The sequence below is a fragment of the Phalangium opilio genome, unplaced genomic scaffold, assembly GCF_054372755.1.
Source record: "Phalangium opilio isolate 3A_F unplaced genomic scaffold, DU_Popi_V2 ptg000079l_1, whole genome shotgun sequence".
Taxonomy (NCBI): domain Eukaryota; kingdom Metazoa; phylum Arthropoda; class Arachnida; order Opiliones; family Phalangiidae; genus Phalangium; species Phalangium opilio.
In genome coordinates, this window is record NW_028324187.1 from 4,910,985 (window position 1) to 4,926,718 (window position 15,734).

Here is a 15,734-nt window from a genome sequence, read left to right on the forward strand (position 1 = left end):
GCAAATCGAATAAATTGACTACCGGGCTTTGAGCTTCGGATTGTCGGCCACACCTATTCTAAAAAGACTGGTAGGTACTTAGCTTGGCTAGGATTGACTCTAGAAAATTAAGGCATAGATTGCGGCGTTACATATTAGCTGTCATAGAGGATAAAACCGGGGGATGTTTAGAGATAAAGATAGGGTCGAGAAATACAAGAATCCATCAAAGGATAAAAGCAATCTTTTATTAGTGACCGAGACTGGCCCTGGAAAATTAAAGGATTGAATTGGGTTAAAGTGCTAGTCGTATTACTGGACATTGCCATTTTGTGCAGAGACTGAAAAATTACGCCTTTGCTTGTCTTCGAACAATATTCAACCAAATTTGATGAAACAACGAATGTTCAATCTTGTGCGTGTGAGTTTGTTGAGGGTGTATGAACAGTTTCCTTGTCAAAAACTCTGTGACCTTTACGAATTAATCCTCAGAAATTAACTCTTAGAAATGTCAAGAAATTGCTTTTAAATTCTTTAATTAAAATCGGATCAGGCTTTGCTTGTTCCTTAACCAATACGTGACTATAATTTGACACCTTCAATCTCAAGTTTTAACTGACAAAGTTGAAATATCTGCTAGTGTCTATTTGTTGTGGAACATGGAGTAAGAATGTGTTAATTACGTAATTCACCTCAAATTATAGTGTCTTTATACTAACTTTAAACCCTTGCTAGTCTCTAAAAAGAAACATACATCATTTTTAAGTTCAATTGTCAAATTTTTCTTACCTGCACATTTGTAGTAAACTGTGATTATTAGCCAACATTTAAATCAAATGCAGTTGAAGGAACGTCGTAGTCAGAGTCAATCTAGTCGGGCGACATCACAACCACAATTAAGATGTTATGTGTTAAATGTTTACTTGTAACACCCCAAAGCACGCTTCAGAATCGTTCTAGACAATTACATCTAGCCCGTTGGTCATAACAACTTTAAAGTTGGTCACCACGACAGTGCAACACGGTCCTTGGTTCAAAACAGTCTGCGGTTTCCCGGAAACTATACCGGCTTGATTACAAACGAATCGCCGTTCAAAGCCAACCGCTTAACATCTTTAATTTTAATTTAATTCGATTGACAACCAGTCAAATTTGTTCATATGTTCAATTCTAAACAGTGAGCGTGGTTGAGTGATTTTTTGCAAACTATAAGTCCCTTGTATGGTCAAGACTGACCGATGAAGTATCTGCCAATGTTGGTTGTATCAATAACTTCACTAAAAGTAATGTTCTACAAGTTTCGTTATGCTAATCTTGGTTTAATTAAGTTGCAGAAAAAATCCTTTATGTCATTTAGGAAACAAATTAACCGATTGTACAAAAAGCCGAGCAAAAAAAAAAGAGACGTTTCGACTTTATCTTCAAGACGAGCACTGTTCGTCTGTTATATCTCTACAGACTACAGGTAAGCCTCGTGATTTTTCCCAGCTCACAAATCTTCAGTACCCCCCTTCGCCAGGTATGTTACTTCCATCATAAGGGTTTGTATTTTTTTTTTAAAGAAGGCAGTTTTTTAAAGTTTTTCTTAGACGCTCCAGGACTCCGCCTTTTATTGGGTGTTAACGTTCGTGACGTCACTAATGGAGGTATAGATCCAGGGCTATCGCGTGTCAAAACTTTTAATGATAAACGACTTTTACTCCGGGTTTTAAACAGACAGAGATCTCAAGTCCTGACTCTTGCATCTGATAAAGTTAAAAGTAAGATGCGTTTAGTCTACTGATCATGCGCAGTTAATATCCCTCTCTCCATCCATAGTTTTAGGTTTGGGTGGTTTGTGGTCTTCCTAAGAGAAGAGGCCATATTGCGGTTTTTCCAACTTGTTAATTAAATACATTTTAATGTTTGTGTTGTGACAAAGGCCGAGTTGAAAAAAATAAAAATGTGACCTGTGTACGGAGATATTAGAGGTCAAAGGTCACGCATATACAACGTCAATGATGAAATTCAATTGACATGTGTTTATGTAGCTCTGAATGCGCGGAACAATTAGTTCAAAATTGGAATTTTAACACGAAACATTGCCTAAAAACCAACTTTCAACTTGGAAAAACCAAAATCGCTGTTCGTCAAAACGACCATCGAAGAAAAAATGGTTTGTTCTTTAAGTTTTTGGCAAGCGATAGCTTTTAATAAGGCGGAGTCGCGGAGGGTCTAAGAAAAAGCTATCTGCCCCTTCTTACAAAATAGTACATTACGGAGGATGTTACCTTGGGAAGAGGAGGGGGGCTGAAGTTTTTCGCGTTGAGAAAAGTGCGCGGCTTACCTGTAGTCTGGAAAGAGATAACAGACGAACGGTGCTCGTCTTGTAACGAAAGTCGAACCATTTTTACGCGCTTTTCGCTTCTTTATACCTTCCATCAGTTACCCTAAAACGGAATCACGTTGCATTTCGTCCATACCTTACTAACAGCGGCGAGTAGAAATAAATTAAGGTACCGTAATAAATACGATAGACTTCGGCAGAAATAATCGTCGGTAAGACATCGGAGTCTTGATGGCTGAAACAGTTTGAAGCGTGCGGTAAAGGTTTGCTGTGAATCAAGAGCCCACGCGATACGTTATACTCGTGATTTACCGTGTGCAGCGTTTGGAATTGGAACATCTGCCTTACGTTAAAGCGTGGCCCAATCGGTCTGATTTTTATCTAATTAAAATTAAAATTGGAGATTTTACCAGCTGCCGGTCACCACCGGGATATTGCGTTTGGTGGTATCTTCCGTAACACATCCCGCGCCTATCTTGCAAGCTACGTCCGTGAGATCTTAGCGTGAAAAGCGAGCGTCGACGACTTAGTGACTGTGTTTTGATGTATTTTCTCGGGATATGACTATTTAGAGTTACGAAGTTGTTTATCATCAAACGGGACTAAATGTAATAATCATAATAATTTTAATGTTGAGTGATCGACGTCCACATGGAAGTATTTTAAAGGATTGTGAAAGTGCATGCGTGGTGTCGCCAAGGGTTGCGTTAATACTTTTGCGCTGGACTTTGCTGCGTTGTACGCGACTAAACTCTGGCAACGACGTTACAAGAATTTGTCTTTTAAATGTTGGCTAATACTCCAAATATATTACAAATGTGCAGGTAAGAATGGCATTTCAAAAAATAGAATATCATTCATTCATTCATTTTCAAAAACATAATATACCCAAGAATCATCTCATCGCGTTAGGCTAACTCTTTCTAAACTGGAAATTACCAACCCTCTGAGAAATGTTGCTTAGCTACGTTTTCCCACGCGTGTCAACAAGTCAATGATAAAAGATAGTCTTAACGTTTGATTGATTCTCATGTTTCTCTCTCGTATATGCCTGTGCATGCCGTTTCTATAGCTCCAGGCTTCACCCCTCTCCAGTTTATCTTCAGTTCTGTTAGTATGTAATGAAATCTCGATTTAAAGGGAAAGGCTTCCTAAGAATATTCTTCAGCGTGACAACCTACCGTTATAGATTTAATTTCTGTTTCTAAACAGTAAACACCTCTCGAAACAGATAAAATTGTCGAACGGCGCTACAAAATCGTTTCCGAAGATGGTGTGAATTTATTTTTTCCATTGAAACGTAAGGATTAGTTAAATTGTCACTATTACTATCCAGCCTCGCTTAATCAACCTTAGTCTCAGCTTTAATTAAGTCCAGGTTAATTAAAATGAAAAATATCTTTCCTAACTGAGTCAGACCACCTATAAGTTAGTTTTAAATCTTTCACTTGCAACTTTGAGGCAAACTCTGAAGTCCTCTCTTTATAAATGGCGACACATCACGTGAACGTCCGCGTCAAGCAAACAGACTAGTAATATTGCAAAGTTCTCTCCCCGCTTGGTTATTATTATTATTATTATATTCCAATCTAATAACGAAATTTCGCATTCTGTTACTGGGTGCAAGTTTTATCATTCTGACGTCACGTGGATTAAGTTATATTTCCGGTGCAATTCTTTCAATTCGTTCTCCATGAGACTAATATTGGCCTTTACATATTCTGACTAATAATTGGATTATCTCTTAATGCGAAGTCATGGGTTAATACTTTTGAATTCTTCGTAAGACCGTCCCTTTAAGGAGCGTCTTAATTCGCTGGAGCGAAGCCTGCTACCGGCTTTTTTGGGAAGGGTGTGGCCGACAAACCGTAGCCCAAAACCCGGTAGTCGATTTATTCGATTTGCGGGAACATCAGAGACGTGGGAAGCTTCACCGCGCCAAAATCAACGCCGTTTAATCTTTACGGGAAAGTAGTTAAAGGCCGCGCGATCCATTGAAAAGAATTCTAGCTAATTGAAACCCGAGCATCGAGAATAACAATGTAGAATAAATGTGCTAGTCTATGCGACTAGCATTTATGAATATATTCTATCTGAATATATATGCTAATTAGAGTAACAGATAGGCGTTTTAATTGACTTAAAAAATAAGTAAACAAACAGTATGTTATAATATTTTCCAACCTGGTTGAATCCAAGGTAATTACAGAACGGCCTCTTGCATATTATTGAACGTCTGGTAACTTCTAAAACCTATGTAGAGGAAAAGCAAAGATGAGAAAACACTACCATGACGTTGTGAACTTCAGCGGTCCAAGTATAATAACTTCAAAATTCACATGAGTATTGTTGATCACTGTTGCATTATAATGTTTGAGAAGCATAATATTGGCTTGAAAACAGCAACTTCGGTACGATTATATCGTTGTTCTAGCTAGGCCTCTCTGTGTGTATTTTGTTCTTGTACATATAAACCTCCATCCTTGAAGCGCTCTTTCCGTCACACTCTTCTCTCCATCTTCCATCTTCTCGAACTGTTGTTGATTTCTACTTTCCCTCAAATTCATCCCGGATCCTGTTGGCTTTTTTTCCCACGAACCTCTTGCTCAGTTTCTCCTTCTTCTCTTCAGATTGCCCTCCGGTTAACCAACTCGGCCGGCAGGCAGGCAGGCAGACCCCAATCTATCGTTTATCGATAACCACTCTCGATAAATACAAGGTTTCTAGGTACTTGCTTTGGTCAAATAATACGTAACAAAACGTGTAAAAATATCATGCTCCCTGAAACTCGGTGCACGGGCTTGTTAATTCCCCAATCAGTAGTTGGGGCTTAGCATTTGCACCAGAGTTTAAACCACTCAGCTAGGATGGGTATGCACTTGAAAAGCTGAAATAGTTTAAGTAAATTGCATTGCATTAATATTAGACATCAAACTTAATGCTTATAAACATTTATTGTTCAGACTCAAGTCCCCAGCAACTTGTTACTAACAATTTACTTTAAGGTAAAAGACTTAGAACTACGAATTCCATCATAACCTGGAGCTCTAGCTTCACCGTTGTTATCAACACTTGCTGAGGTTATCGGTAATACTTAAGGTATGGAGCTATTGGTTAGTTGTGGCACATTGGCTAGCAAGTAACGTACCTTTATAAATGCCACCGGCGTTGTGAATACCCCTTAGATAATGGTTACTTTATTTATTATAATTTATTTGTCTATAGTTTTCTAATTGGAGGAAGATGATAGAAGAACGCGAAGTTCAAGGAGTTGGGTACTTCATTAACAAATGTGATAAAATATTCTTGTTGTAATATTTTAGTATCCGTTAACGCTGTCCATTTATTAAAATCTAAATTAAAGAGTACACTTCCTGAAATCTCTCGTGTCTGTACCCTTTATAGTATACCACGACAATCAACACTAGAAAGATAATCGAGGTAACTATCAAACGGAAGTGTTTTTATTTAGCACTGACCATTTAATCGTTTCACTTTCATTGTTTTGAGTCTTTGACGTTTAAAAACAATACTGAAAACAACACCGCGCGCCTTATGGAACGCCCCCCTTAATTCCTTCGGGGTTGGCAAGGTCAAGTTAGAGAAGGCATTATGACCATTTGTTCCGCGTTTAGATGAAAGATAGAATTATTATAACTTAACCATTTTTCCATAACAATGGTTATACCAACCCGTCATAATTCACGTAATGGGTAATTACAGCTTGAGATATTGTTTAATAGAAAGGTTATAAGCGTTGACGAGATTGGGAAACCAGTAAACAATGACATAACTTCTAGGTATTTCACATTTAACGCCTGCTTTACCATTATGCAAGGCTTAGCACTGTATCGCAATACACACAGATCTGAGGCCACTGTTTTAGATATTTTATCAAGTTCGTTATGATAAGCTATAGTTTTATCAAGGCTCTAAGAATTATAATTAATTGAGCTTCTGTAGACGTAATATGCCAACAGAATCTTCAACTATTCAAATTGATGCAAAGGGGGAAAATTGAAGTGTTTCAAGAAAAAATGAAACGTTACGGCTCATTGAACACTGGCCTCTCAATTTCATATGAAACTGATAACTAACTTAAAACGGTGCAAACGTAAAATAAACATGTTCAAATTTACGGCTAGGTAATTTTATTAGCCACTTGTGCGAATTCGGAGAGTTTTAATGAGATATCGAGTTGAATTTTAATATTAAAACGATATCACAAACCCAAAGTAAACTCTGCAACTTCAATATATGAGCTCGAAGCTGGTAGAATATATTTTCGTAACTCGTTCTCAGAGACACCTGATTTTCGTGTGCACTAGTGACACAAACATACACACTGAACATCAGCGTAGTAGCTACGTTTGTTTATTACATAACCACACGTAGAGTTCTTAATATCGTCGCCTTTAAATTGTTGCTCGTGATATACTAGATTCTCGTTTTTATCTTGAAAACATCATAAAGTTAATTTATAGGAACAAACTGAACCAAAAACACAAACAAAGGCTTAGCTATTAAATAAATAAATAAATAATGTCTTTCATTTCTGGTGCTTTCAAAATATACGCGCTTTTGTAAATAAATTTTCGATGACTAGCAAATCTTTCTCGAAATTCTTTTCCAGTTTTCCACTCGTCAGTCTGATACCCGTTAACGCCCAGAAAATGAAGTTTGCAATATACCCACGGAAAGGGTGGCTATAAAAATAAAGCTATGATAGGTCCAGTTTTATAATACGACCTTGGCTGGGGAAAAAACCCTTTAAAACTTAGCGTTTTTCAAGATTTCTCCCAAAATATTTTTTTAATAAATCTTAAAGATGAATTATTATAAAATTTTGCCCATCCCCTTGATTAAGCAGGGTTCCTTAAGTCAATGGTTGGAGTGTTCTATAAAATATGATGGAACAAAGGTAGCTGAGAGACATCTTCAAGATCATGTTGATGTTCTGAACGCAAATTCATTTAACGATTGAATATAGTTGTTCCTTAACCATTTCTTCAACTAACTCTGACTAGACATTCATAATGACTTCATACAACTATCTAAAAACCCACAAAGTTGAAGTGGATTTTTTAGGTAGAATAAATCGTTTATATCATCCCACTAATAAATTGAATCCTCGAGGCTACAGGACCGTTTAGTTTAAGAAATGGGATTAGTTATTAAATTGAAATTTATAGATTTGACCCCGTAAGGGGGTTTGATTAAATGACGACATCAACTTTTGATATTTATAGTGATAGAAAACTGAGGGGTGAAAATTGTTGATTGGAGTTACCGCGTGGGAGAGAGACTAGTGAAAAATAATGCATGTGTCAGTAGACCTTTCTTGGAACGCTTTCTCAAACTTCTTAGAAAGAAATCAGAGGATACAACGTTTTGACTCATTTAGATGAGTCAACTTGAGTTGAGTAAACTAGTTGGGTCGTTTGAACAGAAGCTGGACAAGTAGTACGACCAAATTATAAAATGGTCACTGACCAATTTTTGCTTACTGAACTTTTCGACCCATTTAGTTGAGTCAAACGTTGTCATCTGAAAAGACCTTAAGTTACTGAAGTGAGCAAGAAAACCAACACAACAATTTTCAGACTGCTGTAACAAGTACTTCTAAAGCAAAATGGGTTTTAGAAAAGTTAGATTACAGGCCAAACACGTCAATATTAAAAGTACCACAATCAACAAAACAAAATTGTTTATACTACGAAATTATTTCCAACTTAAACTTATGGGCGTTTACATACTTACGCAATTGCTTCAAAAATCTAAGATGTTTTTATTCTGGTATGAAGCAAGGAAGTTGTTTTGGTCTTTTAATAAATAATTTCTACATTTGACTTAATAAAAGAAGTCGTCTTTCATAATGTATGTTACCTACCCATGATGGATTGAAAAGAGGGGGTTATATTTTATTTTCGGCTTTTACTTTGGCCATACGATTCTGTAATATAATAAACCTCTTATATTTTTCATTTCATTTAAAAGTAACTTACGCTTAAAGTGGAAATGCCAGAAAAAATTTATACAAATGTTTTTTCAAAAATCGCCGCCATATTGGCACCCTCTGAGCTCATGTAAACCCAAGGTTCTCGACTCCTTCATGCTTTCTCGTTAAATGTTATTCGTTGGAATTATCGACTTAATCAAGTTTTACATTTAAATATAACAAAATTGGAAAAAATTGTTAAGTTTAAAATAATATAGTTTGGGGAAAATTATTTAGGCAAATGATAAATGGTATAGTTGTTTCATTTCGATGTTTTTGTGTAGAATAATTTTCATCTTTCATTTCTACTTTAAAGCTTATGGTCCGGTTAAAAGGCATTAAAAGGCGTAGAAGGAAGTTGCATTTGAGAATTCCTACAGATATTATTTTTATAAATCTCTTTAACTCTTGCTATAGAGCTTTTAGAATATACGTCCATTCTTCGGACCAAAGACATTAAATTACAGAGGAAGATATCTTGGAAGCGCGCCATCATTATATCATGAGCAATCTTAAGTATAGAATTAGAAATCCCGATATATACCATATAGCTGCACCCGTTTTCATTAAATACAGACAAACATAACATTTTGAACATTTGAAACTTCAATAAATTTTCAGTTTAGAAATCGTGAATATAAAAGACATCAATTAGTTCTTAAAAATTATTTGTTCTTGCAAGAAAATGTATGGGCTTTTCAATAATCTTTAGGTTAATTGTGTTTAATTTAGAGTATAGTTTGCAATAGTTTTAATGCTTGGAATTGTGTAAAATTAAGCATGATGTGTTGTTCATATTATCTAACTTAAAAATTACTTTCTGTATTTTAGAAATCTTTAATTTTTAGATTGTATCCTAGTTCTTTATAAAAAATTAACTACAGACAATGCAGTAATAGGGAACCAGTTATAATTTTTGTAATCATCTCACGCTGTTAAAATTAGTTTATAAACTTCCCTAAAAGTGATTAGAATAATATAATATAATTTAATTCAACTTTTAGTAAGGAATACTAAAAACAGCATTGCCATGTAGGCATTTTAATGTACATTAAAATGTCTCTTAATGAAACGAAAAGAATAAATTTATAACTCGGGCGGAACTCGAGTGCGCGTGCCAAAAATGCTATATATTTTTCATATAGTCCATTCATTGTTAAGAATTCCGTACTACTTTTAACTTAAGGGGGTTTTGATATTTGAGATCATTTCGCCCACAATCCGTCTTTCATTGCACTTTACAGATGTTATAATCTGAAGGTCCCTAATTATTATGGCCGACGTTCCAAATGTCCGAAATGAAAAATGCAACCGCCCTAAACATCAACTTGGATTCGAGATAATGTAGGTTTTTATATATATAGTCCATCCCAACATTACAGAGTAATGACAACTAAATGCCTTTAACACTGTTAAACACTTAAGAAAAACTGATACAGGATGCCATTAGCGCATGCGGTTCAGAATATTTTATAGTAGATCTATCTACAATGAGCCTATTTTTTACGTGGATGAATGAATGAATGAATAGAATGTCTTTTAAGGTATTAAAGGTATATTGAACTATTAAAATAAATTATTTTTAATCGATTATAACAGTTAAAATGTGTGTTCTGTAGGTAGGCAAGGATCGCGTCGTTTTATAACTGAGTGTATCGTAAGACTCGTTTCTCGTTCAGCTCCAGCAGTAGTTGGATACTGTAGTTACCAATCCATACACTAACTAAATTTCTTTTGTTTGAGCCCTATCTAACGTCTTTGTTGCAAAAATATTCATTATATTTTAACAGCTCAAGTTCAATATCCCTTTAATATTAAAGTATACATAGGTTTTAGGTGTAGAGGAAGGTGTAGTATTTTTATATTTTTCGCGAACTGGAAACATTACGGCTTGGGCGAAACCTCGTGTGTATTTTAGTATAACTCCCTAGTGTACGCCTAACTGGAAACACACATCAAAAACTCAAAATGAACTTAAAGCGCTAGTCACAGAAATTAAAGAAATTTTATAAATTGTGCCGTGAAAACATGACTTAAATTATACTAAATGCTCATTCCTTCACAAGTGATTATGTGAAAAAATTATACCAGAACCATTTAGTTACTGCAGAGAACTATCAGACTATGCAAAATGAAAATAAAAATTTAATTATATTTTTGGCAAAAGCAGCCCAGAGTTTTATGGACTACCGTATATTTTCGTGATCTTCCCAATATACCCGATAAAAGCTTACCTTTTATAAAATATCATGCGACTATCCATTTTAAAGGAAATTATGTTTTCTGAGAAACAAATAAACTAAAGACATGATTTGAGGCTAAATACTAAATTCCTTAGTAACGATAGTAGTTAAACAAACACAAGATCGTAGCCATGGCTTTATGGAGTTCAACTCTCACAATTAAATTTCCAAGCTACGATTCCACTTTGTATTCTACCAACTGCCCTTTGAAATTTCGCATCTAGTCAATCCTGACTACTGATTTGGACAAATGAGTTCACATGAATTAGAAATTCTCGCAGTTGCATGATGTCACTCGGTCATAATTGGGATTTTATAATATGCATTTTTTTAAAGTAATTAATTATACATTTTTGTGTTTTTAGTTTCGATGCGAACAAGTCGACTAAAGGCGCGTCGAAATTGCGTCGCGACCTGATCAATGCGGAGATTGCCAACTTGCGGGATTTACTGCCGTTGCCCTCATCGACCAGACAACGATTGTCACAGTTGCAATTGATGGCGCTCGTCTGTGTCTACGTCAGGAAGGCCAACTACTTTCAGCATGGTGGGTTACGTAAGTTTAACTCTGACTTATACGTTATTGCATGTTTGTAAACAAATATTTCTGCAATTTAAACTGCAAATGGGTTGCGCGTCTCACTTGGGTCAATTGTTAAGACATGTCAAGCAAAGATTGGCAATTGTTAAGAGTCGTGAGTAAATACATGATTAAGAAAAGGCAATTGCTAGAAGTCGTGAATAAATGCATGGTCAAAGAAAAAACAAGAAGTTGAGGAATCATATTATAATATCAGGGACGTTGATAGACGTTGATAACTTTATCAATTGCAATGTCATAACATAGTTTCAACTCGATAATTGCTTGTCCGTTCGTTACTGGTCTCAAATTACAAATTGTATATTGTGTAAAAAAGAGTGTCCGGCTTGTGGTTGGTCGGCGCCTGTCAGACCCGACCAAATGTCTATTCTACCATAAGTAATTACTTGCCGATTGCCAGAATTACGCCTCATCCTTACCCCCCAAATAAGAGATCCTCGGATTATTTAAAGACCACATGCAATTTAACCTAACGAACCATTTCTGAAATTTCTTTCTATGAAATTCCAAGTAAAGAATGTTTATTCTTTGTGATTAATAATGTTTTAAATGGACATTTATTGAGATAAAAGACCACAATATTTTTGTTAAAACATAATTAACTACATTATCAACATTAGTCCTTATATCACTGCAGTTAAAAATCTTGGTTCGACATAAGATTAAATGCAATTCAATTCGAATTCGGATTAAAATTAAGAGAAAAACTGCACAACCCATGATAATTTTTTAGTATCAAAGTCTAATTAAACAGGCAAATTCTGTTAATTTTACTAGGAAAAGAAAAATTACAAGCACTTTTATAGCGAGACAAATAGTTAATTTTAATATTTAGAAATTGCGTGCAATTTTAATGGCGTTCAACATGTAGTTAAATTTAATACTTTATTAGCTATAATCTAATAAGAAAAAGAAATTTTCTTTTGGTTTAAAAAATAACTCTTATAAATAGTCTGAGATATATTTTGCACGTGACCCTTAAAAGCGGGAACGCTTATTGGCTCGGGGTGATGTCAAATTAGAAAGAGAGGGAAAGCTCCAGAATTAAATTGATTTGTCATCGACTACTTTTTCTTAATGAGATTTTAGTACATAGTATCAATCCGCAGACCTTATTTCCATGCTGCCATTTCAATGTGAAGTTTAGTATAGTTGGGCGTCGATTTTTTTAATTGACAATCCACTGGTTCCGCTTGGCCGAATAAATTTAAAATTAAATTGCGTAATGAAGTAAGCGAAAGTTGGTTAGTCTATAGAAGGTACTAAGGATGAAAAAAAAAATAATAATAAAAATAGAAAAATAGTCCGTTATTTAGTTTGTGTATACATTTAAGGATAAATAGGGTTAATTATTTCAAGTATTTTATAATATAATCTTCATTAAAATTAACCGAAATTGGGAAAATGTCGCTTATATCTAGTTTACTAGGGAGAAGGTATAAATTCGCCACATTTCTAGCTTTATCTCCAGTCCAAACATAGGTCCGGAGTTAATCCCCGCCTCTAAATTACAACCAGCATCTCATTGGTTCTTGAAAACTCACGTCAGCGCGAATTACTTGTATTTTCCGACTGAGGAGAGGCAGCGAAATAGCCCGGCCTCCTTTACGTCCCCCCCCCCTTGTATTTTGAATGGGGGACTGGGACTATGGCGCGCGAATACAAAGGCATCTTATACCTTCTCCCTAGTAAACTAGATATCGCTTCTTGATTGCATAAAATTATGGTTAGGCTTAGCAAATTTGCTTTTGAAATTTATAAATTGAGGGGTCAGATTAGTAATATTTCTGAGGTAGTTGAATTAATAAGTGATTAAAAGAGATAATTCTAAATAGATTTAATTTAGATTAATTTGAAAAAATGTCTTGGAACGTTTAAGTATCTCTTTAAGGTATGGTGTTAAATATAATGAAATGCCGGCTGCGAATTAAAAACACCATAAGATAAGTCCAGGTTTCTATATCGTTTTTGAAATTATCAGTCTTATATAGGTGCGCGTAATTATACCGCCTTTTCTATATAATCAGTTAGATCTGATTCCGGCTAAAATAACGCCGCGTTTACTTTTACAATGGCCGAAAAACCCGTATAGAACGCGAACCTTAACGGCGCCCTCAAAACAATCTAAGACCACTCGTTCGTAATAAATATTCCATTCCATAAATGCATGCGCAATACGATAATTTGAATAATATCCGTGTTGTTATCAGTTAATAAGATCTTTATTTCAAAATAAATTATGTTAATTTGTTTTCTGTAAATGCTAGATAAATTGTTAAGTTCTTAAATTGATATTTTGCTCTTTTAGAATTGATTATTCTTGAAGAAAATAGATAATTATACAATAATTCGATGTCAGCAGATGGCATACGCTATAAAAGATTTAAACTAATTAATACAGGGTGTTTGTGAAAAGTCCATCAATAATGAAAGGGCGTATTTATTGGGCCATTTTGAGTCGAAAATGTTCTATGACATTTTGCCGTCCGAGCCACCGTTTTCGAGTTATGATTTGAATATTTTAGGGATGACCCCTTCATTAAATTAGCGCTGTCTTTCAATTTCTTAATTAAATTTAAGGGGTCATCCGTAAATTACTCCAATCATAACTTGAAAACAGTGGCCCGAACGGAAAAATGTCATAGAACATTTTCGACTCAAAATGGCCCAATAAATACGCCCTTTCATTATTGATGGACCTTTCACAAACACCCTGTATATCACACCTGATTAAAATCTATTAAAAAATATGGGTTGATTTCGTATTAAGAAATCTCAATTTTTTCGACCTTCAAAAAACCTACTTATAAATTTTATGAAGTTTAAAAATTGGGTATTTTAGCTGTTCAAAGCAACGAAGTCCGCATTCTTGACCGTACGCTAACTAAACCGTTTTATCTCAAGAAAATAACGTTTGGTACCTTATGGATGGCCATACCTTAAAGGGATAGTCTCTTATAATCGCATGATATGTTATTTTTAAAAGCTATAGTTAACTTTTTTAATAAGTAAAAGAAAGTGCTCGGGATTTTTTTCTATTTCTGCATGGATACAATCTTATGACGTCATCCCTGTCTACTGAGTCATCCATCACTCAGTCGCGTTAACGCTAAATGATAGAAATTAATTCATCTCACGCAAGTAACAATTTCACTCGGTTCTTTGCGACTATCCTATTATAAAACTTATAAGCGTCAATCTCTAGAAAAACCGCTAACTTAGCAAAGTCATGCAGTGTTCTTTGAAATAATGGTTAAGTACCTCCTTTCTCAAGGCCTTGGCAGGATAAAATTTAGTCAAATGGAAATAATATTAGATAGATAAATAAATAAATAAATAAATACCAGAGAGATTAAATTAATAATACCAATTAAACTACGATTACAACTTTCAAAATTAGTCAGTCAACGTCGAGACTGGCATGGCGCCACGGTCATTTTTAAAAGCAGAGTTTCTTAACCATTACTTCAAGGAATCCAGGATCCATAAAGGCTCCCACTATTGTAATCAGGGAATAAATCTAAAAAATATTACATTTTTTTCTTCACATTTATGTAACGTACGCGGGGGTGTCTGCATGCTTTTGGAAAAGTGAAAGCGTAAATCGGATCGGATCGGATGTACGTTACCTAGCGACAACTTATCTTGAAATTCCCTCAACAAGTTCATGTTGATTGAATAACAGATTTCAACGTTGCTAAGTTAAGACGCGGTTTTTGGCACGTGGCTGGCCCACGCCTATGCTCATGTCTACACCCGGACATTACAGACCAACCCGAAAGAGGATTTTTGTTTCCTCTTAAATATGCATTTTTTTTTATTCTGGATAAAAGGAGTCGAACACTTTATACTTTCATTAAAACTAGAAAGAAACGTACAGTTTCTGCGTTAATTATGCTTAGAAATGACCGAATCCATTGTATATTTTCCTCTAATCACTTTGTTTCTTAATTAAAAGTGTTTATTTTGATTTTTTTTTACAAATTAAGATGAGTAAAGGCACAGTTTCTGCGTTAATTATGCTTAGAAATGACAGAATCCATTGTATATTTTCGTCTAATCACGTTGTTTCTTAATTGAAAGTGTTTGTTTATTTAGAATTTTTTACGAATTAAGATGAGTGAAAACATAAGTTCATAAGAAATGTTCCATAAGTATGAGACTTCGTAATTCTAGAGACTTACAGCTCGAGATAACTAGTTCGAGAACGACAAGCGAGAATTGATTGTCTACACTCGGTGGTTAATTTTGGAGTCCATCTCCCCCTATTTACTAGTCTGTACTAAGCCTTTGACAGCGCCCCAATCACAAGGCATCGCTTTACCTCGAATCTATGGCCTAATCCAATCACTTCATGACAATCTCCAGTTTGTAACCAGTGACAAACTTATGTAGGAACATATCTTACGAACTTATGGTAAAAGTGCATAGTTTGATCATTAACTTCAACCAATCAGAGAGAGAGTTTTAAAAATTCAGGCTCTACGAGATTTTATCCTACTACGTGTAAATTCAAAACATCCTCCCTGTAAATTCATGGAGTTGAAACTCAAACCATACCTGTGCGGACAATGTCTGCCAATATAA

General features: G+C 35.0%; 2 protein-coding genes across 4 annotated transcripts in view; one reads left to right on the forward strand and one right to left on the reverse strand.

Moving 5' to 3' along the window:
- The window catches only part of LOC149654309 (uncharacterized), a 28,013-nt gene extending 26,471 nt beyond the window's left edge, over positions 1-1,542 (reverse strand). For both annotated transcript variants that reach the window (XM_089845756.1, XM_089845755.1), the window contains exon 1: positions 769-1,542. In XM_089845756.1, the coding sequence (XP_089701882.1) occupies positions 769-806 (38 nt within the window). In that variant the 5' untranslated portion in view covers positions 807-1,542. The remainder of the gene's footprint in view (positions 1-768) is intronic.
- Positions 1,543-2,273: 731 nt separating this feature from the next.
- LOC149654310 (uncharacterized) overlaps positions 2,274-15,734 on the forward strand; it is a 35,613-nt gene continuing 22,152 nt past the window's right edge. The window contains exons 1-2 of one of the 2 annotated variants that reach the window (XM_089845758.1): positions 2,274-3,129; positions 10,912-11,102. In XM_089845758.1, the coding sequence (XP_089701884.1) occupies positions 3,092-3,129; positions 10,912-11,102 (229 nt within the window). In that variant the 5' untranslated portion in view covers positions 2,274-3,091. The remainder of the gene's footprint in view (positions 3,130-10,911; positions 11,103-15,734) is intronic. The other variant, XM_089845759.1, reaches the window with a different exon arrangement.